The 25,522-nt window shown below is 46.1% G+C and overlaps 1 protein-coding gene across 4 annotated transcripts in view; it reads left to right on the top strand.

Annotated features, from left to right (window-relative positions):
• KCND3 (potassium voltage-gated channel subfamily D member 3) overlaps positions 1 to 25,522 on the top strand; it is a 131,151-nt gene that overhangs the window by 82,504 nt on the left and 23,125 nt on the right. For all 4 annotated transcript variants that reach the window (XM_018079839.1, XM_018079842.1, XM_018079840.2 and 1 more), the window contains exon 3: positions 17,584 to 17,746. In XM_018079839.1, coding sequence (XP_017935328.1) covers positions 17,584 to 17,746 — 163 coding nt within the window. The remainder of the gene's footprint in view (positions 1 to 17,583; positions 17,747 to 25,522) is intronic.

The following is a 25,522-nucleotide window of genomic DNA, read 5'->3' on the forward strand; positions in this document are numbered from 1 at the left end:
ATTCCTCCTGTCTTCCTCAAAATGAAGCAGAAGTGACACCCCTAAGAACTGTTCAAATGCAAGATATTTTTAGAAGGTATTTTGGATCTAGCACTGGATAGAAAAGGGCTGAAATCTCACTGCTGCTGGGTTAGATTGGCAGGGGCTTAACTGCCCCGGGGATACAAAAGGAGCAAGATGTGCAGAAGCCACAGGAAATCCATGGGCTGAATGCAGCCAGCTTAAAGGTCAGCCACTGATTTTCCTAAATCAGGAGGAGTGAGAAATCTGGGTTGTTTCCCATTTATTCCCATTAATTTTTTTCTCCCAGGTAACAAGTCATAAAACGAGAGGAAATGGCCTCAAGTTGTGCCAGGGGAGGCTGAGGTTGGATATTAGAGAGAATTTCTTCTCAGAAAAGGTTGTCCAGCCCAGGGCAGAGGTTGGGTCACAGTCCCTGGAGGGATTTAAAAAGACATGTGGATGTGGCACTTGGGGACGTGGGTTAGGGTTGAGCATGGTGGGGGTTGAGAGTTGGACTTGATCTTGGAGTTGTTTTCAAACCCTAATGATTCCATGCTTTTATTCAAGATCTATAACAAAAGAACCCTAAATATCTAAAGAAACAAACCTCTGGCAGGCAGCTCTCCCTCCCCTGATTCCCTGGCCAGCCTGGGAAGGACTGTTTGTGCCTTGTTTCACTATTTAGGGCTCTTCCAGCTGCCTCAGGAATCTGCAGGGAGAAGGGACAGGAGCCTCCAAGCCCATCACAACATAAATCCTTGACAGATCCAAATGGTGAAGCTGCACAGCCTCTGCCAGGCACCTGAATCCTGACATCCTTCTTTTCTCTATGGGAAAGACAGGAATAAAAAAAAAAAAAACCTCCTGCTGCAGATCTGTCCCCCTGGTTGTTTGTTTGAGGGGTTTTATGTTGGGTTTTGGCTTGGGTTTTTGTTGGCTTGTTTATTCCCAAATCACCTGGGGGAACGAGGCTGCTGCACATCACTCCCAGAGATAAATTCCAATAATGTTATCTGTGGTGGTTGGTACCTGGAGGAAGGATGGGGAATCAGTAATTGCAAGGGAATGAATTCGTAGTCGGGTGTTTTATGAAGGCATCAAGTCAGACTCAGCATCCCAAGTGTTGTACATGCAGGGAAAAGCTCAACTTTTCAAGGTGCATAAGTAGCAACAGGAAGGAAAAAAATATCACAGCAATGCTCAGCTTTTCTCCCGTGAGACCTGAGAGAAAAATAAAGATTGAGGGGGGGGAAAGGGAAAATTCTTCACGGCAGACAGGGGAATGAAGTAAGAGATGATGGTTTGAATCTCAGATTTTGCAAGTAATGATGAAAAATCGTCTAAGACAGAAAGGGAATTAGAAAAATAAAATCTGCTGACGGGGAAGCAGTGAATTTCCCAGCTGTACAAGCAGTGATGGGAAGGGCTAGACAGAGGATTTAGGACTAGACAAAAGATTTACTGGTGGAAACTGCAAAATGGTAATTTCTCTGTGCAGTTGTGAGACCAGAAAATGGACCAGACAACTGAGTGGTTTGGTTTTTTTCTGAAGTACTGCTGAATGTGTATAAAGATCTGGCTGCTCAAATGCAAAAACATAAGGAGAAGGAGCTGAGGTATCTAGAGAGACAAGAACCATCAGTCAGCTCGTTCCCGAGGTGCAGATCACAAGTGATTTATTCTTATAATCTGTTCCTCTTCATGCAATACTTAAACACACTTAGGGAAACAAAGCAGGGTTTGATTTTGGTGATTGTCCCTTTGTGCACTAATTATTTTTATTAGCGAGTTAATTTTCATCACAAGCTCTCTGCTTTCTCATCTGGGAGAAACGTCTTTGGGAGGCCAAAAGTTCAAAAGCAACTTTCTGAGCATTGCCAGAGGAAGGGAATGCTGTGCACATTTACATAATCTCACAGTAAATAGATTGAAACACGATTCTGGAGCTCAGAGCTGAGCCAGATCAGCCAAGTCAGACCTTGGGTAGAGCACCCAGATGTGCCCACGCTCTGTGTGTGGCTGTCACAGCCTGCCTGGCACACAGGGGGGGCAGGAGGCTTCTGCACTGATGGATGGACAAATAAGGGGATGTTTCAGGAGGTTCTGCCCAGTCCCAGTTGGGTGGGATGGGCAGATTCCCACAAGGCTCCTTCCCTGGGAGCAGCCCCAGCTCGGGGGGGTTTTGCAGCTCAGGGTCACTCAGCCCAAAGCTTCCCTAAATGACATGTGGGATGACACCATTCCAGGTTCTCTGCTCCACTCTCACGAGACCCCCCCTGCAGAGCTGCCTCCAGCTCTGGGGTTCAACATCACAAGGATGTGGAGCTGCTGGAGAGAGTCCAGAGGAGGTCACAGAGCTGCTGCCAGGGCTGGAGCCCCTCTGCTCTGGAGCCAGGCTGGGAGAGCTGGGGGTGCTCCCCTGGACAAGAGAAGGCTCCAGGGAGACCTGAGAGCCCCTTCCAGAGCCTAAAGGGGCTCCAGGAGAGCTGGAGAGGGACTGGGGACAAGAGATGGAGGGACAGGACAAGAGAGAATGGTTTCCCACTGCCAGAGGGCAGGGAGAGATGGGATATTGGGAAGGAATTCTTCTCTGTGAGAGTGGTGAGGCCCTGGCATAGGTTGCCTACAGAAGCTGTGGCTGCCCCTGGATCCCTGGAAGTGTCCAAGGCCAGGTTGGACAGGGCTTGGAGCAACCTGGGCTAGTGGAAGGTGTCCCTGCCCATGACAGGGGGTGGAACTGGATAAGTTTTAAGGTCCCTTCCAACCCAAACCACTCTGGGATTCTGTTTTCACCACTGACCTGAGCTCTCCTGCAGCTCCAGGAACACCCTGCCTGTGTTTCTGGGCTGACCAACATCCTTCAGCACCTTCAGAGGCAGCTGAGGAGAGGAGAGTGTGTTCCCTGCTCTGCACCTCATCCCAGCCCTCATCCCAGCCCCATTCCCCCATCAGGGACTCCTGTCCTGGGCTGGGACCTGTCCCTGTTCCCTGAGCTGACGTTTGCAGCGAGAGCAGGGCCGCTGCTGCTGACTTTCCAACTTGCACCAAAAGGGAATTTTACACTTTGGCAAAGTGCCTACCTGAGTTCTGGAGGAGTGGAAAAAAAGGAGAAAACAAGTTCTGACTAGTAACATTTAAGGTGACACTATCAATCACTGGCAAACTTCGACAACTCCAGTTAATTTTTGCTGAGAATGATAAAATACTCCACCAGAGAAGAAAATAACAGGGACTTTCATGCAGGGCTATTTTTCTTCTTGTTTTTCTTTCTATTTGGGGAAAAAAAAAATCCTGTTAAATCTGCAGTGGCTTTAATCAAATGCAGCCAAAGGAAATTGAACCGTGCACAAAAGCAGCCTATATTTTCAATTGGCTTTTGTTACTTTAAAAGTTGGTGGTTTGGATTATTTTGTTTCCTAATAAAAAGCCCAAAACATTCCCAGAGAAGCTGGGAATTTGTGAGTGTGCTCCTTTAGTCCATCTTGGAAGAAAGAGAAGTCTGAAATAGAATATTCAACCAGCTCTAGACTCAGAGCACTTCCCTGGAGGCGTCGAGCTGGCAGCGTGTAGGTGAATTTGATTTCTTGCTCAGAAAAATTATCTGGGTGTTATTAATATTAACACAGGCTTAGAAGAGCAAATGGAGAAGATATTCTAAAACACAGATAAAAGTGGGGCCTAGAGCCTGAAGTCCAGGCACTCCAAGTAAAGAGGGCCAACCCTCGAGGGGCAGGGAAGGGGGAAAGGGGTCAGAGATTTTGGGATCAAGGGATCAGTCAGAGCAGGTTCAGAGCACTGAGATTCCACTTGGAAAAAAAAAAAGCAAAAAAAACCCCATGTGTAAGAAATAAAGATTCTCTGATTTGCTTGCCATACAATTATCAGAATAAATTTTGTGTGGCAGTGTGCTGTTTAAAGCTCACCTTTTATTACTGAAGCACTATTAAAACAATATAAAAGAAGATGAAAGAGTAGAGAGCACACGAAAAAGCTATTTGTTTTCACTGTCTTCTGTGACCACCTTTGCTGCCCTGCACTAAGCAGGTTTGCAGAGAGGCACCTGTATTTCTTGGGGGGTTATTATTTATCTTTATATTCTGCTATACATGAAATGAAGGGGGGGTGGAATTTATTTCAAAGCTTCCAAAACCTCAAATTTTATTCATGGAAAAGAAAGCAGGAGGAGCACAGCTCTGAGCAAGGAGTGCTCAAGTCATCCAGCTTGTCATAAAGTCTGTAGCTGAGTAGCCACAGGTGCTCCTTCCATCCCAGGAGCAAATGGGAATGAGATTGATAGGGATGGGATAATGGTTCTGCAACCATAACACAGCCTTTCTGGAGCCCAGGTTTGCACCTGCTCAAAGCCAAGGCATTAATATTTATTTAAACAGACCATTAGAAAGGAGGGGGGGGCACAGAGAAGGAAGCATTAAGTGTCTAACTCAGGGCAGAACAAAGCAAGCCCACGCCAACAGTGTCTTCTGCATTGCAGAGGGAGCAGCCTGGGCTGGTTGGAAGAGTTTAACACCTTCTGGGTGCCACCTCCCAGTTTTTCATGGTGTATAAAGCTCAGCCTGTGCCTCTTGCTGCAGCAGGAACCTGTGTCTCCTGGCTGGGTTTGATGTGAGCTGAAACCTGAGTGGATTTAGGAGCCCTGTGCAGTGTCTGTGGCCGGTTTTGCAAAGTTATTTAGGTGTGTAAAGATGCAAATAGCATTAGGCCTGCACCAGTGCTTCAGTGAGCCCTCTGAGGAGCTCAGTTAACTTTGGAAATGGAACCCTGCATCAGCTCTAATTCTGCTCACACACGAGGGGAGAGCAAAGCCACGAGGAGCTGGGCAGGGCCAGGCTGGAAGGAGGGAATCCAGCACCCTGTTCCAGGAGGGAGACAAGGAGTATGGAGAGGGACTTTTTACAAGAGCATGTAGTGACAGGACAAGGGGGAAGGGCTTCACACTGTAATCACACAGAGAATCCCAGAATGGTTTGGGTCAGAAAGGATCTTAAAGCCCATCTCATTCCACCCCCTGCCATGGGCAGGGACACCTTCCACCAGCCCAGGTGGCTCCAAGCCCCGTCCAACCTGGTCTTGGACACTTCCAGGGATCCAGGGGCAACCACAGCTTCTCTGGGCAACCTGTGCCAGGGCCTGCCCACCCTCACAGGTGAGGATCCCTGAGCTGCTTTGGAACCTTCAAAAGACACATCCACACAGAGAGCAGGGTCAGGTGGGATATTGGGAAGAAATTCCTCCCTGTGAGGGTGGGGAGGCCCTGGCACAGGTTGCCCAGAGAAGCTGTGGCTGCTCCTGGATCCCTGGAAGTATCCAAGGCCAGGTTGGACAGGGTTTGGAGCAACCTGTGGAAGGTGTCCCTGCCCATGGAAGGGGTGGCACTGGATAATCTTTCAGGTCCCTTCCGACCCAAGCCAGTCTGGGATTCTGTGGCAGTGCCTGTGAAATCATGGCTACATGGATCATGGGTATCATGGATACACACCCTGACCTTCCCAAAGCCCCCTGGTCCTGCTCTGCTCAAAGTGAAGGCTGGCACACCCTGCACACAAATCCTCTAAAAGACAGAGCCAGAATCCTGTGCTGCCTTCCCACCCCCCAGCACTTGCAATGTTATTTGTGACTGTGCTGAAGGGCAGTGAAGCAAACTCCTTCCAGATCTTCCTCATCTCACTCATATCCTCTACACACAAAGCCAGCCCTCAAGCACCACATTTGAATTTCCAAACTTCCTTTCAACCCATTATTAGAAGGATTTGGTCCTTACATTTCCAGGGCTTGAGGAGTCTGCACTCAAGTAGTTTCTGTAAAGCTCATAAGTACCCTGTGCAAAATGAGCACTTGGATGCTCATGCAATTCCTGTATCACTGGAATATATCTTTTATTTGCAATCTATGCCTGATCCAAGTCAATTCTCCATTCCTTTCCTGGCACTATTTGATGTCAAATGTCAGGTTATTACATCACTTTCCCGTGGAAGAGACAGAAATGTGTATTTAAGGAATATCAAGCCCTGAAATGGCAGGAAAGGGAAGCTTTAATCAGATCAGGAATTTGCTTGAGACTGCCCATTGCCTTGAATGAAGTGAGTTTCCAACATCATGATTTAAAAAATTATGGTGGAGGGAACTGGCCAGGGACAGAGGGACAATGATTTTGTCCCTCTCTGATCAACCCATTAGAAAGGCTACAGAGACTTTCCACAGGATCCAGGAACAGCATGACATTCCTCTGCATAATAATGGCATTTATTGTAGGTATAGATATTATATATTCAACTTCCAGTGCATTTCTGACCAGCACAGAGATGCCTGGGATGTGTAATACTCCATCTCAACTTACTCCCTTTCCTTCTCCTCACTTCTCCAACTTCTTTGAAACTCCTTCCAAGTTCCACTTTTCCAGAATCCGAGGCTTTCAAAAAGCCAATTCTTAAAAAGTTAATTAGTTCCCCATAGGCTTTTTTTTTTTTTTTTTTTTTGCTTTTTGACTCAGTAAATATTTCTGAGATTGCTTTTTGTATAATCAGTGTTAGCAGCTCATTAAAATGCACAGTGTGGGGATCATTTGGAATGTGACACGGCTCAGCATGGACACTCAAGCTGCTTAAAAAGACAGAAAAGAAAAAGATGAGGATAAAATGAAAGAGAACACCCAGCATTTCCTTTAAGCTGACACCACAGCTAAGGATTTAAGACAGGGCAGGGAGCCTTCAACCCTGCTATTAGGTGAGAAATCTAATTGCTCAATGCACTGACTGCCCTCTCCAGCCCGTGTGTTTTCCAAAAAGGTTCCTTTTACAGACAACTTGAAGATGCTCAAAAAAAAAAAATGGATCCTATGAGCAGATAATCGTGTAAGGTTTTCACTCTGAGTAATATGAGGATTCTTCTTGAATTAATCATGAACAAAGTAATTTAAAAGGCCTTTAGTGTATGCAGCCAGAAATAAATAATGCCTTAATCTGGGACATTTTATTTTCCATTAAAACAAACACTTTTTAAAAAGTGGGTATTACTGAGGAGGGCAGCACTCAGTGGCTCCCATGCCAGATGCCTGTATCAGATGAGACTCAAATGGACAATAATACTCAGAACTCCTTCCTAATATTCCCTGAGTATTCCTAACATTTAATGGCTGTAGAAAACATGAAGGTTAAAAGTATTACTTTGGGTCACAATGAGAAATTCAAGATGAAGAACTCACTGAGCTGCAAAGCTGCTGTTTCATGGAATCCCAGAATGGTTTGGGTCAGAAGGGACCTTAAAGCTCACCCAGTCCCACCCCCTGCCATGGGCAGGGACACCTTCCACCAGCCCAGGTTGCTCCAAGCCCTGTCCAACCTGGCCTTGGACACTTCCAGGGATCCGGGGCCAGCCACAGCTTCTGTGGGCAACCTGTGCCAGGGTCTCCCCACCCTCACAGGGGAGAATTTCTTCCCAATATCTAATCTAAATTTACCCTCTATCAGTTTGAAGCCATTCCCCCTTGTGCTGTCACTCCAGGCTCTTGCAAACACTCTCCATCTTTCTTGTAGCTCCTTCAGGTACTGAAAGGCCACAGTTAAGTCACCCCAAAGTTTCTCCTCTCCAGGCTGAACAATCCCAATTCTCCAGCCTTTCCTCCCAGCAGAGCTGCTCCAGCCCTCTGATCTTCTTGGTGCCTCCTCTGGACTGGCTCCAGCAGCTCCACATCCTTCCTGTGCTGGGATCCAGAGCTGGAGGCAGCTCTGCAGGGGGGGGTCTCACCTTAGAGGGGCAGAATCCCCTAATTTTCACTTTCCCTGGCCTTATTTCGCTTGGTGGGTGCTCTGTGTTGGATAAAATACATCTCTGCTCACTTGCAGACAAATTAGGATGACTGACATCCTGGCAAAATGATAACAAAGCTAAATCATAAATTAATTATAACTGTGTGTACAGTGACTTCTTCAGGCGTGTTATCACCATGAGCTGCTAGGGAAGACACCCCTGAGCATCAGAGCTCACACACCACAGACCTGCCCTCACTTAAATGAAATAAAACACATTAAAATAACCACCAAGATCAGCCCATGGAGCCTCATCACAGCTTGTGCCACAGCTCTGCTTTAAGGGCCAAAGAGGAGCCCTGGGGTGTGACTGCCCTGTGCCACCACGAGGGCTAATTCTTGTAAATGGATTTGAGTCTTAGTACCCACATCAGAATTTAAATTAAATTAAATATTGACCTAGAATAACTTGCTGTCAGGTTCGGGGTGAAAAGCTTTCATTACCAAGGAAGCTGGAGTCCTTGAAAATAATATCCTACTTTCACCTTTAAAGGGGGAAAAAAAAATTATATAGAAAGACAGAGCCAGGGTGGGCTTTGTCAGCAAAGAGAGAGAGAATCAAATAGATTCTTCTTTTTTGCTCATGTATGACAATAAATCCCTACTATTATGGTAAAGCAGTGAGATTTTTCTCAAGGGATAACGGTGAGTTGAAGGACTGAGCAGGAACTTGTTGGGAACATTTATGCATTTTTTAATTGTGCTGACAATAAATTCCCTCGGAGACCCCCAGATCCCCACGCTGCCATCAGCAGAACTCTGGCAATCAGCAGTTTAGAATAAGGGAAAAAAGACCAACTTTCCTCATTCAGGGAACCAAGGACCTTCACAATTTGCAAAATTTGAGTGTCTAGAGATGTCCAAGGACAACCTGGACGGGGCTTGGAGCAACCTGGGCTAGTGGAAGGTGTCCCTGGGGTGGGATGAGATGAGCTTTAAGGTCTCTTCCAACACAATAAAATCTGGAATTCTAAGTGTGGGAAATGGGTTCTGCCTCCTTTTTTTTTGTTCTGCATTGTCCTGCAACACACACACACAAACTTCCAGCATGTGATCATTGCTGCATCAACAAGTAGCAGCTGCTCTTCACTCGAATTCTCCTGTGCAGAGAACTTCAGAATGGAATTAAATGTCCACCCCCACACTTGTACTGGAGTCCACTGAAATGTTTCCTCTTCACAGTCATCATCTGGTCAGAAAAATCACAGCCCAAACACCAAAAACATTAAGTCTTCTGAACAAAGTTAAAATCATGAGTAACTGTCAATTGGAAAAAAAACCCCCTGACTAACCAAAACTGCTGTTCAGTTCAGCAGGGGGACCAAAACAAACAAAAAAAATCTTAAAAAGCTTTTTCTGATCCATCTGTCACAGTCAAAACTGAGATCTGAGGATCAAAAACTCAGATGACATGAAGCAAAAAACCCCTGAGATTACTTTTTGCTAGATATCTCAGCTTTGCAAGAACTAAAAGGAGCAGAGCTTCTTCTGAAAAGCTGAATGAATAAACATCAGGAATACAAGGTGTGGAAGTTAAGACTGGAGGTATTTTCTCCAAAGTGAAATTCAGCTTCTCTTATGTTGATTCTACATTGAACTAAATTTCACTTTTTCTCTGAAAACTGTTAAATCAACAGTTTAAACATTCCTTTTTTTTTTTCATTAAAAAATAGTCAATGTTTTAACAAGTAGTCATGGAAATAGCTGAGCTATCATAAAAAAGAAGACATCATCTCTTCTCCTTTAGTGAGATGTGTATGACATAGTAAAGTGCTATTTCTGGTTCTGTTAAGCAGCAAATTTCCCTGCACACCATTGCTGAGTTATTCAAACCAATGGGATGATCCAGATTTGAGTTCCTGCTTTTGTTACCTGCCACAGTCACAGTGATGGCTGAGGAGCAAGGCAGATGGTCAACATCTACCATTAAGGGAGAGCAAACAGGACATCTCTGACATTATCTCTGAAAATGCGTTTGCTGGCAGGGCTGAAATGCCAGCAATTCTCCATCCAGAGGAGTGTAATTTCCAGCAGTTGTCTGAGGGGAAAGGGGGAGGAATAATGACAGTGCATCAGCTTGGCTTTGCCAAATGCAAGGAGTAAACAGTCACCTTGGTACCAGTTCAAAAGCATCTTTGAATGAGCACGAGCAGGAATTAGGTTGGTGCTGTTAATCAAGAGCTGGAAGGAGGAGTGAACTGGGACCACTGTGTGAGCTGGTACAGGTTCCCCATTTGCTTTGAATAATTCCTGTCAGCTCCAAGGAAGAGAGAGCCTTTAGCAGCTGGCACACATTTGAAAATGATGGAGAGCAAAAGAAACCAGTGCCTGAAAGGCCCAGAGCTGCTGCAAGTCACACTTTGCAGAGCCCACGGAATGACAGACCCTGAGTCAGGGCTTTGACAGCGGCAGCGTGGAAGGGATGATTAGTGGGAGAGGTATTAATAGAGGATGTGCAGAGAGGCTCCTCTCAGCACTCCTGGGACTGAAGCAGAAGATGAAGTTGTTTGTGTTGCCACCAAGAAAACCAGCCCCATCCTGCTGTGGCTCCAGTCCAGCCTGCAGGACTCTGGGAATGGACCAGCTCACACCCAAAGAGGTTTGCAAGTGGCCAGGTCTCCTTGCAGGAAGGAGGATGCTCATGATCCCACCGTAATCCCTTTTGCCAAGGTCTCTAATAATACTCCTTCCCCTGCTCTGTTTAATGAATGGTAATAGGGAAGGCTTGATTAGAAGCCTTTCATCATTTTAGGACTAGGGGCTTTAGCTTTCTGACCTACTTTCCTTGCCAATGAAATTCCATTTTTAGCTCCAACTCAAGGTCTGAATGTTACCCAAATTCAGACCATCTGTTTTAACTGCCTACAGGCTGAGAAGTTTATCCAAGCCAGGAAGAATAAATGGAACCAGGGTGTTCATATATTAAGTATTCTCCACCCTCTGTGTATTAAATAACCTACTCAGTTTATTCCCAAGTCTACATAAACATTCCCATTTCTTTGGGCAGCACCTGCTGTTGTTGTAAGGAATATTTATGCCACCAGTTGCTCTCAGAGACCTTCAGCTGGGTCACCTTTTCTGTTCAAGCTACAGCTGACCCCAAGTCCATCTTATCCCTGGATTTGGTGAGGGTTGGTACAAGTTATCCAGTTCAGAGGCACCCTGGGAAAGCCACCAGGGAATAATCTGCCTCTCTTCCTAATTAGAGAAGCAACAGAACTTGCATCTCCTCAGAGGAGGACAATTTTAGATACATCTCTCAGTCCTTTTGTTACACAATACTCAGTAAGAAATATGAATTTATAAACCAGGACAAAATCAAAAAGGCAACTTTACCTGGAAAATCCCTACTAAGTAACAGCTGACCAGAGCTTTACATAAAATCAAAATGAATCCACGTCCTGAAGATAAGCTGCTGCTGCTAAAGCTGATCTCCATCTCCAGCCCTCATCCCTCACAGCTTGGCTGATGGGTGGAATTTCAGCTGAATATCTAGAGCATCCAAGAAAACATTCCCAAATAAAATATGCCAGGAAAAAAAGAAAACAGTGGCGTAAAACCAAGCCAGATGTGGTCGAAGTTGAATCCCCAGCTGGGGAGCTGCCCAGCTCAAAACAAGGTAGAAAATAAGTATATTTAATGTAAAAGAATCCTAGCATGAAATAGGCTCTGTGCTTCCCCAGCCACAGCTGATTTGCTGTTCCAGCCTGTTGTTTGACAGCCTGTTTATAGATTCTCCTGCTTCAAAGCCATCAGGGCTCTGTTTACAGCTCAACTCTTTGAGGAGGCACCACGAGCCCCCTCAGGCTTCCAGCAGCACATCCTGCTCCTTCCAGGATGGGCTGGTTTGAAAAGCTGACATTAACATCCCACCCCATCCTCGTGGGTTACAGAGTCCAGGCTGCAAAACACTTCCAAGACACTTCTAGAGTTTAAAAAATTCAAGCCAGCCTTCACTAATTAATCCTCACAACATTTGTCCAGGACAGCTCTGGAAATATCTTGATCTCTTATGGAAATGGAAAAAAAAAATCAGATAAAGAGTGGATTTGTCTTTCCTGAGGCCATGACAGGGTTTGGTTTCAGGCTCCAGGAGTGCTGCTGTGCCACCTTCAATCCATCAGGTCCTATCACTGGCCCAGCATCTCCAGAGCCCTTCTCCCACCTGCCCAGTGCCCAGGGATTTATTACAACACAGCTGAACGTTTCCATGGCTCTGCTGAAAAAGGCAACAGCATCTTTGCATGCTTGGAGGAATGAAGAGGTGACAGGATTAGGGGATTTGGATTAGATATTAGGGAGAAATCCTTCCCTGGGAGGGTGGGGAGGCCCTGGCACAGGTTGCCCAGAGAAGCTGTGGCTGCCCCATCCCTGGAAGTGTCCAAGGCCAGGTTGGACGGGGCTTGGGGCAACCTGGGCTAGTGGAAGGTGTCCCTGCCCATGGCAGGGGGTTGGAATGAGCTGAGCTTTAAGGTCCCTTCCAGTCCAAACCATTCTGGGATTCTACAAAACCCAACCAGACTTCCCTGGAAATGTTCAAGGTTAGGTTGGACAGAGCTCTGAGCAACCTGATCTAGTTGAAAATGTCCCTGTTCTTCACAGGAGTTTGGACCAGATGGCCTTTAAAAGGTCCCTTCCAACTCAAACTACTCAATGATTCCATGGTCACAACAGCAGGCAAACAGCAATTCCCTGTGCTCCAGAGGGCTGTGGGTTTTGAGGGCTAATTCCAGGCAGATGAAACAGGTAATGTGGCAGAGAAGTGATGAATTAAACCCTAAACAAAAGACCTAACTACCCCCAGCCCTCGTAGCAGAGCTGTTAATTCCCTGCTCATTTGTCATGTGCAAAAGGAATGAGTAATGCTTGGGTTGGTTTCCTTTGGATCATTACAAGTGACACGATCATTATTTCACTGGGGGTTCAAAGCAGCATTAACAAGATTACATTGGACTTGCACCTATGAAATGGAGGGACAGGAGCTCCTCTGAGCTGTCAGATACAACACACACAGTCTGCCAGTGCAACTGAAACGTTCTTGATGAATTTTAGCCATTTTTCCCTCTCCTTTGTGCAAATCCCAACATTGCCTCGTGATTTACTTACAGTATAAAAAAGGATCTCTTGCACCTGGAAAGCTACATGCTAATTCCATGCTTTATTCCAGCCCTTTCATGCAAAAGGCTTTCAAAATCATGGTCTATTGTAAAGTACATAATGTTATTATTCTGTCCTTATTGTCCTAAAAGCAGACACTTACAGGCTGGAGTGAAATCTTCTTTTGACTCTTCCGTGCTGGGCAAAAGGTTAGGGAGATAAAGCAGCTCTCCCAGAGCTGTTAATGCCAGGATGAGGCAGAAATACTAAATCAGGGGAAGGAGCATTGTTTCTGTTTCCAGCTCCATCAGATATTTCAGCTTTCAGAGGCTCTGGGGAGGTGAAAACCACACGGTTTTTCACCACCAGGCCTGGTGACTCTTGAGCAGTTAAAATTGGCAATCAGGACAAGCACCATCCTGGGGTGTGGGTGCACAGCTTGGGTGTCCCCTGAGTCCTTGTGGTGGCTCTGTGACCCAAACCAAGTCACCTGGGGGCACCTGGATGTGCTGAGCTCTGTGGGAGCCTCACCTCCCTCCCTCCCTCCCTGGAGGCAGCTCTGCAGAGCAGGGACGGGTGTTGAATGATGTCCAAAACCAGGTTTGCTGGTAAGAAGGAAGGTGTTGTCCCCTCTACTCTGCTCTGGTGAGACCTCACCTGCAGTGCTGCCTCCAGCTCTGTGGGATCCCCAACACCAGAAAGATGTGGAGCTGTTGGAAGGAGTCCAAAGACCAAGCCCATGGAGCCAGGCTGAGGGAATTGGGGATGTTCACCTGGAGAAAGGAAGGCTCCAGGGAGACCTGAGAGCCCCTTCCAGGGCCTAAAGAGGCTCCAGGAGAGCTGGAGAGGGACTGGGGACAAGGGGGAATGCCCCCAGAGGGCAGGGTTAGATGGGATATTGGGAAGAAATTCTTCCCTGTGAGGGTGGGGAGGCCCTGGCACAGGTTGCCCATAGAAGCTGTGGCTGCCCCATCCCTGGAAGTGCCCAAGGGCCAGTTGGATGAAGCTCTGAGCAACCTGGGCTAGTGGAAAGTGTCCTGCCTGTGGCAGGGGGTGGGTTGAGATGATTTTTAAGGTCCCTTCCAACCCAAACCATTCTAGAATTCTGCACAGGCTCAGCGATTTTCAGTGGCACTGTTGCCTCCTCTGCATCCAGTGGAACCCAGGGAGACACCAGCAGACAAATGGTCCTTTATGAGCCAGAAGCCCCTTCCCAGCTCTGCCTTCCCCAGGCAGAAGAGGTGGTACCAAAAAGCTTCTGGGAAAGAGCATCCTCTGTAAAGCTGTCCCACTGTCCCCCCAGAGCTGTCACTGCCATTCCACCTTCCCATGGCCCTGCAGCACGGGATATTCCAGCTGTTTTCCTGCAATTCCCTATTTCTAGGGCTGTGAACATTGCACAGAGACACAGGATCACCAGAGATGCTGTGAGAGGCTATTTTTGGAGTGAGTCATTTGATGAGCTGTTCAGCACCTTATTTATTGCTGTCTCCAGCTGGGGACCTGAGCAACGTCCAGACACCTCTGTGGCTAAAAGCAGGACTTGGAAGCAGTGACCTCTATTTGGTAACACCTTCTCTGCTGACAGAGAGACAAACAACAGCACATTATGTTGTCAAGACTAATAGCTGCTAATTAGGGCGAGTGACATATGACCCCCATTTTATATCCAAAGAACGTAGAAGTCACACTACAAATTAAAAAGAAAAAAAACCCAACAAACTTGTTTGAAATTCTGCATTCAATGTTTTGCAGTCTGAAGAGTGACCAATTTTTTAATTAATTTAATTTAATTTAAATTTTTTAAATTAAATTTAATTTTTAACTTAATTTAAAATTTAATTTTAAATTTTTAATTTAAAAACAGCTAAAAGTAATGTTTTTAAAATTTTTTTTTGAACACAAAACACCCCCCCCAGGGCTGTCTGGGTGCATCTCACCTGGCACAGCCAGAGAGCAGAGCAATGAATCCTAAAATGGTTCAGGTTCAAAGGGACTTTTAAGATCATCTCATTCCACCCCCTGCCAGGGGCAAGGAACCTTCCACTCCCATTGAATTCAGCAGCTGCAAACCAGCAGGATCTGTTGCCATCTAACTGGATTCCTGGCCAAATAAGCAGAGAGTGTGTTTTTCTCCAGGCATGTTCCACGTCTGGGCTGATGCTCAGCTCCAGCTGATGCTCTGGACCCTCAGCCTGTCCCAGGGAATGAGCCTGGAGCCACGTGCAGGCTGTGTTTATCCCAGATTTCCCTACAACTGCTCTGCATTATTAATATTTGTGATGCAGCAGCACTAAGGAGTCACCACTGGGTATATTCAGAATATGGGGCAGCTCCTGCTCTGAAGAACCAACACCTACTTAACCAAGCAGGCAAAGAATAAGTAATTAATTGCCCTTTTTCTTAAGTGGGGAACCGAGGTGCAGAAAGTTGAAATGATTTACTAGAGGTCACATTAAAAGCCTACTGAATTTGCAGCCTCCTGTTGTTTTCTTGCAGGCTCAAACATCCTGTTAGACCCCCTGAATGTTAATCATTACCCAGCTCCTCTATCTTCTTGCTTCTCTAATGAGATTATTGATGAATTACTTAAAATGCACTTTTCAGTAGAAGTTTTTTAGATGACAACTTGCCTTTTTTACTAAACAAATTAATGGGAAAGTTGAGTCTTCTCATTCCAGTCTGGGGAAAAGAAGTTTTTGGGGTTTGAAATGCCTAATTAGTGCTAACTGAAATCCAATAGCTGAGTTTATTTGGCACTGTACCTGTTATAAATATGCCATGGGGCCATTAGTACCTTATGGTACCATCAGGACAGAAATAGTCACTCCAGCAATTAATATTGCAGGAGCTGTGGGTGTGTCAATAGGGGAGCAGAACAATTGCAACTGTAGAGGTTCAAAGTCAAAAGGAGGCCTCTCATGAAGTGCAAAGAGATCTGGATCGAGCTCCAGCCGGGTTTTATTGTGATATTCCCAAACATCAGGTCTGGGATTTCCAGCCTAGGTCAGCCAACCCCTCCCAAGGGCCTGAGGTGCCATTCCAGCCCTGGGGGGAGAATCCAGCAGAGTCCTCCCCGTGGGTGACTCTGTGGTACATCCACGAGTCAGAGTGACAAGGTTTAGGTCTTCTTTCTGTGCAGTTTGCTCCAGCCAGAGCCAAGTCCCTCATTCCAGTCTCCCTCATAATAGTTTTGCAAGTGAAGTTCTCCATCTCCCAGGCAAAACCTTCCCTTGCTCCAGGAGTTTGATCTTTGGTGGTGTTTGAAAGCACCCCTTCTGAAGCCCCAAGTAATGAGGTAACTCTCAGTCTGCATGGAAGAACAAAACTCCACAAGACAGACTGTGAGCCAGACACTTATCATTATACTTCCTCCAAATGCACAGAAGGGCTTTCTCTCCGTGCTCTGGGTCACTGAGATCATGTTTGAGGCATATGATTAATTTGCAGCCTTATTGTGTTAAGGGCTGGCAGGAGAAAAGTAGGATTTTATTTTTTTTTAGGCCAGTGTTAAATGAGGTAGAAGACCTTGCCACTTAGCAAAGAGCTTTGAAACTATCTTTGCATAAAGCAGAAGCTAAAAAGTTAATAGACATGAAGAGCAATTATCGATTCGAGGTATTCTGAGGGTTTTAACGTGGGTGAAGGTGGAGAAGGATCGTGCTTGGGATAAATAAGCCTTAGCTAATGAAGCCTGAAGTATTTAACATGTAATGACTTCTGCTTTTATTCAGACCCTCAGACCAACAAGTTCTTGGATGGGGGCAAGAAGTTCAGCCGATAAAAAAAGGTACTTTGAAATATTTGGTTTTCCTCTTGGATGTCAATTATTCTCGGCTCAACTCTGTTCCCCATCAAAGCTCTTTGCTGGTCATATGCTGACATCAAAGGTAAAAATAAAGCCTCAGCTGTAAATAAAGCATTTTGCTTTTCAATATTTCCTGCATCAAACACTAGAATATCTCAGAGAAGACCACAGAAATTCCAAACAACAGATAAGGGCTTCTCCAGATTTCCATTGTCAGGTTTTCTCCAGAGCTGAGGGGCTGAGCATCTCTGTGACACCCTCTGGACCTGCAGGTCCAGGTCCCTACTCTGTAACTCAAATTACAAATGAAGATTGTTGGGTCAAACCCAGTGCAGAGGTTTCTCTGAACATTTTTCAGCTGGTCTCCCGTCCCTGAGAATTCACCTTTCACTGAGCACAGACTCTGAACAACCCCCAAATTTCTCACTGTGCAGATGGCCAGGCAACTGCTGGGCTTTGAAATGGAAGTGTAAATCAGTCTTCATTTGCACCTGGATACAGGGGAATGAAAATATATGACAGAGTTTAAGGTTTGCCAGAGCTCATCTGCGTGGAGAGGTGGGCACAGAACAGCGGGGACAGGAATTTAAATACTCAGCAGCTGCCTGAACCAGCAACAAAAGTGCTTTTCTTTAGTTTAGCCCCGTTCCCAGTCAAAGTGTGGTTGTCAGTGGTCATTTCAGGGTGACAGCACCCCAAATTATCCCTTGCATGGTGGATATCTAAGCTTTTAGTGTCCAACGTGGACACGCCGTTCGCTGCGCGCTCTGAAAAAAACCCGAGAAGGCTTTTTTTTTGTCTGAAGGAGGGGCTTCCCTTTTTTTGTTTGTTTGTTTGTTTTTTTCCCCCTAGTTATGGTGACATGGTGCCCAAGACAATCGCTGGGAAGATCTTTGGCTCCATTTGCTCCCTGAGCGGGGTGCTGGTCATTGCTCTGCCCGTTCCAGTCATTGTTTCCAACTTCAGCCGGATTTACCACCAGAACCAGCGAGCTGACAAGAGGAGGGCACAGAAGGTAAGTCATCCTCAGCTCCTGGGGGGGTCACCACGGGCTGGGGAGACACCAGGCATGGTTCTGAGCACTCCCTGCACCTACACCCACATCTGTTGGATCCGAAAAATCAGCCCAAAGGACTGCTCAGAGATGGGTTTTTTATCTTTAAGCAGCAAGGTATTTGTTTATCCAACGTTGGGAGCAAGCCAGCTCACCCTGGACAAACTTGCTCGACTTGCAAGTGCAAAACTGAGCCATTTTATACACTTTAGATCCGTGGTTACATCATTTATTAGACATATTAATAAGCAGGCTGGTCTCTGGGCAGAGTCTTTCCAGACATGTGCAATCTTCTGCTGTGGGGGTCTTCTCCTCAAGCCTTCATCCCTCTGGTGGTTGCCATGGACGTCTTCCTCAATTTGACCTCTTCAATGAGGTGACCTGAATTCTTCAAGCTTGCAAAATCCTGGCTCTGGGCCTTCTAGATCTCATTCAAACACCTAGTTTACCTAATTTATTACTCTGTGTGTGTGCTACTCCTATTCTTTCTATAATAAGGCCTTTGGTCCAGCGAGCAGAACAGAACATGATATTAACCAGTGCTCCTAAAAGGTTTTTCTAGCAAAACAGGTATTGGGGTTTCTTAACTGGCCAAGATATCTCAGTTAACTGTTTTAGGCCTGGCTCCTGTTTCACTGTACAGACACAACCTCATTTTTTGCACACACTGAACTGGTTTATTTTCAACATCAGAAGCACTGGGGCTCTTATTGCTCACCTTTCCTACACCCCTGTCTGAAAATAATATATATATGTACACAGAAAGTCTTAAATCATCACCAGGAGCTGTTTATCCTTCTGGCTGCTTCATTCCTCTTGTAGTTTTGAAAACACCCATCCAGCAACATGCAAACATGCACTTATCAGCACACATACCCCTCAAAGCTGTAGCTGTGACACTGAGAGGACACGAAAGCCCCTGGAAATGCGAGGGGATTACTGAATATTCCAAAAATCTGAACAGTTTTGAACCAGTAAAAGCTTCCTGAGTCGCTCAGAGATTTATTCTATCTCCCTTTCAATCTGCTAAATTACACCAAAACCAGAATCGGGTTTTTTACAACAACTGCAAACTAAAGGCCTGAGGTTCTTTTGCTCCCCATGGAATGCTGTCTGCCAGAAATCCACGGCTCAGGGGACCTGATGGGGAATAGTAGTAGAAAGCTGTGCTATTTCTGCTCCAGGCGAGCATCTGGGCCGTGCCTGCTTCTTGCATCTCAGGGAGTTGACAGCAGAGAGCTGAGATACAAGACCTACAAAACCACACAGTTTGGCAGTCAAAACAACAAAAAGGAGAAGGAGCAGAGAGACAGGATCGTGCAGGGATCACTTGCAGCCTCTGCAAGTCACTGCTGGGTTTGACACGTCCCTGCCCGAGGTCTGACACTGCTCATGTGAAACAGGGGAGGTGTCCTTGAGGGAGAGCTGCTGTTTGGATCAGTCATACAGCAGAATAAAGATAAAAAAAAGTATCAAGATATCATTGTGAAAGTCCACTCTGCACCACATGCTGTTCCATCAGCAGCTGGACAGTGGGAGACCAGGACGGATCATTACATTCATTTAATGAGTTGAAGTGATTTGCAGAGTGAGCTCCCTAATGTGAGGCTGCACCCAGGCAGAAGGAATTGGGATTTAACCTGCAGCAGGAACAGGGGAGGTGTCAAAGCACTGGGGAACTCAGGCAGGGTTTGAGGGGACACTGTGCAATAGCCCTTTACAAGAAATGAAGATTGAGAGAAAGCTCCTCTACTGAATCAGCACAAACACAGACAGAACCTTCTCTGCAGCCCAGATTTGTGCATGAGCACGGATCACAACCAAAGAAGCTCCAGAACTCACTCCAGCTCTGTGCTTTTGCCTCTCTCCAGGCAGCAAAGCAAGGTTTCTTCTCCTGATTAACCTTTTCCTTTATTCATTGGACTTGGTGACAGGGAAAAGTACCAGCACCTTTGATGCCAGTGTGATTGATTGCAGCCTTTATGAGGTTTGCTGTATTGACACACACAGTGTATAATTTCCCCCCATTTGAATTTCTAATTCCCTCCAATATTGGTTGGATTTCTCGGCTAAGAAAGTTTTCTCAAGTCAGAAGTGTGAGTAATTTTCACATGATCATCACTGCATGAATACTAAAGAGAAGGAAAGAGAGAGGCACATTAATGACAGTCCCTCTGGAGATGGTCAGGATGTACCCAGGGGTGTCAAGGATCTGCTTGGACAGCAGACTTGCTCCAGCATCATCCCCCAATGAATCCCATCCTCAGAAACATCCCCTGGCCCCATCCAATTAAAGATATAAATAATTTTGCGTGGCTTTTTCAAGCAGGTTGGAAAAAGCTCTTTGCACTCTCAGCCCTTGAATATGAAGAATCCACCAGCAGAAGCTCCTTATAGACAGAATTTAGAAGACACAGATGTTCAGTTAGCACTCTAGAAACCCAGTAAATCCTTTTTCTTGTTTAATTGAAGAGTAGTTTGTTGAGTGTGTATTAGGACAATTGCTTTAGAATTTCTATTTAATTTAAGAATCATAACTCTTATAATGTCTTTGTCTCTTGACTGCTGAGGAGGCACTGGTCTAGCAGGAAGAGGTATTTAAATAGCACAAATAAAGGACTGGGAGGTGGCTGTTACTCATCAGCATCTATTCTTCAACTAACTGAGGAGAAACATTCCTCAAAAAGGAAAAAAAAAAAACCAACAACAAAAAAGAACCCAAAACCAAACTACCAGTGATTTAATCCCTTTGAATTATTCTTTGCCAAACCTGGGCTGCAAGACAATTAATTACAAGGAGATCTGGCAATCTTAATTTATTGTGCCATGTCAACAAATTCTGTCCTCTGGCACGCAGCAAGGACCAGGTCAGCCTGAATGGAGGGTGAATTGATCATTTCTGACAAGGTTCATTTTGGTAAAATTGTTGTAGTTTTTTTTCCCCCCCCAAAGACATTTTTTTCCCCCCTCCTTTTTTGACTGAAGTGCTAAGAATAGCCCTCCCTGACTTTGAAACGAGCTGTTCTTCAGTGAATATCACAGCCTTGGGTTTTGAAAGAGAATGTGACACTTCAAGGCTTGACAATAGAATGGTTTTGTAATTCAGATGATGCTGGAGCCTCTCTCCCTGTGTTCAGTTTACAGCAGGGATGCAAAGGAGAGGGAGGCAAGGATCTGGTGCTGGTTTGGGGGCTACACCTCCCACACCCACTTCTCAACCCTGGCAAGAGAAAGCAGAGGCAGCTGCTGACAGCTACTGGAATGCTGCTCCTTTAGCAGTGGAAAAAGGAGAACAGTTCATTTTTTAGAAGCTGGAGACTGAGCCAATACAGTCCCAAGTTACTCCCACCAGAGCAGGGCTGGAAGACACAATAGTGGGGTGCAGCAAAGATCCCAGAAGGGCAGGTTGCTCTCCCAAGGTTTACAGGAATGCTGGACTCAGCCACTGCTCAAAATCCTGCAAAGATGATTCTTCTTGAGCAAACTCTAGAGGCTGACAGGCAAATTTATTCCCACGTCTTTTAGTGGAGAACCAATATTAAAATTAAAGGCACCGTGTTAGCGAGAACAGTAAAAAAAAACAACCCAAAAAAAAAAACCAAAAAAGAAAGGAAGAAAAGAGAGAAACAAAAATGAGACCTCTTAGTGACAATACTTCCAGAAAGGTGTTTTTCAAAGTATTATAGGAGCCTTTGTTGGTCCTTAATCTCCCAGGTCCAATGATAGTTCTCTTTGTCCAGCTTTAAAATCACCAAGTCAGGTCCCTCAGCTGGAAAGATTGTGCTCAGGGCAAAATTAGTTTGTTCTGGGAGGGGTTTTTTGTTCCCAAAATGATGCTGCAGAAAAAGACAACTAGAGATCCCTTTGATATCTCCCCAAACTGCTCCCAACTAATTCCAGCAGCACAATCCCCACAGAGCCAATGTCCTGTCCTGTGGGGAAAGAGGAGCTGGCAATAAATGCTGCAGGAGTTCTCAGAACTGTGAGTTTGCTGAGGTGAGCCAATGATTGGCACATAGTCACCTGCACTGGGGGCTTTTCAGGGAGAAAAAGTGGTAAGACAGAAAAATAAAAGCTATAACAAAGGTAATAAAGAACTCATAGAATGCCAGAATGGCTTGGGTTGGAAGGGACCTTAAAGCCCATCTCATTCCACCCCCTGCCCATGGCAGGGACACCTTCCACTAGCCCAGATTGCTCCAAACCCTGTCCAACCTGGCCTTGGACACTTCCAGGGATGGGGCAACCTGTGTCAGGGCCTCCTCACCCTCCCAGGGAAGAATTTCTTCCCAATATCCAATCTAAAATACTCCTTCAGTTTGAATCCATCCCCCTTGTCCTGTCACTACAGTTCCTGATGAAATGACAGCCCCAACTCCCTCACACGTGAACACACGTGCAGATGAAGACACCAAGCCCTCAAAAGCACATTTAAAGCAGTTTTGGGCAGGCTCAGGAAGCACACAGAGGTAGAGGGGCTGCTGAAGAGTTTGGAAATAGCAAAACCAGCCTAAAGCAAATGGTCTCTAGACCAGCCCCCCGAGGGCTAAAATTTAACTGAGTTGTTCTAGATCTCAGTTTGGGGGAAAACAGTGGTCCCTTACAAAATGAGGTAGGAACAACAGGAGGAGAAATGTAATTGCTCAGATGCTGTGGGGGGGAAAAAAAGAAAAAGGAAAAAAGAAAAAAACCTGTTTGAAGTGCATTTATCCTTTAATGGTTAGATTTGCTAAATGAGCCGAGATCCTGGAATGGCTGATAATCTCAGGAGGATTGGCATTGGTTTTAGTGGTGCATTTCACAGGGGCTAAACTGGATCTGTCTGCAAATATAAAACTTCAGTAATCACAGTGCTTGGTTTCAAGCCTGCAGTAAATATGCTTTTGACGACCGCAGCCTCTTAGTCTGTTCAATTCATTTCATTTATTATCTGCTGGCCTTTGACTCCCTGAGAACAAGCAGTGCACTGCAAAAGCCTCGAGACAAGCTTCTCATTTCATCCTCCAGGTTGTAAAGCTCCCAAGAAAGGGTCAAACACAGATTTAGGCAAGGCAAGGACTACGCTGGGCAAAATGGTTTTGTAGAGCTGCTCTCACACAGAACTGTAATATCAGACTGAAAGCTGTCTCACAGGCTATCAGAGGGCAGCTGGGATGAATTAGGTGAAGCAGAGAAGTGGACACATTGCCTGGTGGATGAATCAAAGCATTCAGTCACCAGAGGGAAAAGCTGCATCCTTTCATAGGAGGAAGTAGATGGAGGAAGGTTGTTCCAGACAGCGAGAGCTCCTCGTGATGAGATGGTTGCACACAGGCAGCTCTGACTGTGCAGCCTGAGGAAGAGGTAACTATGGAGATGCTTAAAAGGGGCCTGAGCCAAAAGGAAGGAAGAGTAAGGACACAAGTGTGTGATTGTTCCTTGAGAGGCACGTCAGAAACAGGCAGTTGCAGAGCTGGAGGCACAGCAAGCAGGGCTGGAGGGAGCAGGGGGCATGGAGAGGGGAGCTGGTGATGAGGAGAACGCTGAACACTGGATTTGTGTCATCCCTGCACCCAGGAGAAAGACATCCCACACACCTGCCAATAACCAGGCCGTTGGAATAATTGATTTGCTCCCAAGCAGGGGAGTCAGCTTTGAAATGTTCTGTTTTCCAGCTGACACCCTAAATTTTGGAGGTGGGTTTAGTGAACTTCAGAGCGTGGAGAACAGAAGGGCCAGAAAAAGCGACTGGAGCAGAGCTGTGAGCTGTCTGAGGAGAGCTCACAACAGAACATGAGTCAGTCCCCAGCAGGGGATGGGGTTGGGAACTTAAGGAGAGGGAGAAACAATAAGGTTAAAACTGGAGCTGGCTGACATTTTAAAAACATGGGTTTTTTTTCAACCACAACGAATCTGTGTGGAACATGTTTTTGTTGTTGTTGATATTTAACAGTCTTTGACAGGGGGGGAAAAAAAGCTCTTTTATTATTTTTTTTAAAGATATTTCAACTTTGCTGGGGTAGGTACCTCTTTCTCTTCCTCCTCTGTTTGCTGTTTGTCACATCCTTTAGTAGAGTTCAAGGTGGGGGGGAGAAAAAAACCACCAAAGAAACAAAGAAGCCAACCAGGAATCCTGCCTCTCTTCTTTCATATCAACGAGGAAAGCAAAATGACATTTTCCATCAGTTCAGCTTGTTCAAATTCCCTGAGCCCCAAATTGCATAAGACAAGAAGAGATCTCCTCTGAAAGGAAGGGCTCACATCCCTGAGCTACAGCTTATAGGTTCAGCCTCCAAAGCCATCCCATACATCCAAATATTAAAGCCTGTTGTCAATAGTGGCCCAGTGCCCAGCTGAAATTACTTCCACACACGTCCAGAAGCTGCTCTACATTTATTTCATGCCTTGAGGCCCTTTCACATCACGTCTCCCTCACCAGATAACAGCTTACAACACACAAGGACCCAACTAATCCATCCCCAGGGTCTGTCCTTGGTCACCTCAGCACGAGGGTGTCTCTCTCCTCAGCCTTTGGAAGCCCAGGTTTGTGTGGCAGCCTCTGTCCAGATGGCTCCATTATGTAGCACAGTTGGTAGGATTTGTTATGGATAATGTTGCCCACTCCATCCCAGATGTCTGAATAAATGCAGGCTTGAAATCGCCTCGTCAAGGAGACCTGGATGCAAAACATTCAGCCAAAAAACATTGGGAAGCCCTATCCTGCTCTTTGGAATTGGCTTCTGGTGATCAGGTTCTTTGCTGTTACCTTTAGCACCTAGTTAATATTTTACCACCCTGCCTAAATAACCACAATGGAGTGGGCTGGGCACAGTTTAGCCCCCAGCAGTTCCCAAGCTCCACAATGAACACAGCTCAGCCCCAGCACATGGTTGTGTCTGGATTAATGGATATGGATACATCCACTGGGCCAGGAAAAAAACATCACTGAAGTGGGTGGAATTGGTAGTAGAGCTTATTGTGGTTAGTAATTCGTAGCCTGGCAGCAATAAGCAAATGCAGGATGGCACTCGTGGCTGGCACAGGCGGTGCTGGGATGGCAGCACAGGGGTCTCTGATCACCTCTCAGGTCCATGGGAACACTCAGTGGGCAACCAGCACATCCCCAAGGGCCACTGCAGCCCTTCCCTGCTCACACACTGCCACGTCTCACACAGCCCCCCTCGAGGAGCCCGAAGAATCTTATTCCTGCGCTCCTCCCACTCCACCCAGCAGCAGTGGCCGGCAAAGTCTGACTCAGAACGAGCCTCTGCAGTTTGAAGGTCGTGAATATCCCATCAAACAGTAACTGCTGGTGACTTCTACATCACATCAGGCTTTAAACCAGCACGAGGCAGGTGCTCTCCAGGCACGAGCCCTCCTCTTTCATCTCCCTATTACACCCTATTTAGTCGAACTCTGACACCACGGCAGCATCGCCCTTCCATACTTCCCTCTGTGACTCCTTTATTCGTGCCTAAAACTGGGATAAATCCACTTCCTTCCCCGGCTCAGTGCATTCTTGCAGAGGCCATAAAGTGAAACCATCTTATGGCCGTAACAATCACACCCAGGGTTTTTAATTTGCCCATCAGAGCTTTCTGTGCTCGCAGCTCTCCCTCTCTCACCACCCAAGGCGGCAGAAATGACAGCGTGAGCTTTCCTGACCGGCCACAGAGAGCAGGAAACGCTGGCAGAGAATGGTTAACGAGCAGGCAGGGGAATCCAGAGCGTGCATAAAACTCGCACAGATAACAAACA

This window comes from Manacus vitellinus, unplaced genomic scaffold, assembly GCF_001715985.3.
Source record: "Manacus vitellinus isolate BGI_N305 unplaced genomic scaffold, ASM171598v3 scaffold_47_pilon, whole genome shotgun sequence".
NCBI classification, from domain to species: domain Eukaryota; kingdom Metazoa; phylum Chordata; class Aves; order Passeriformes; family Pipridae; genus Manacus; species Manacus vitellinus.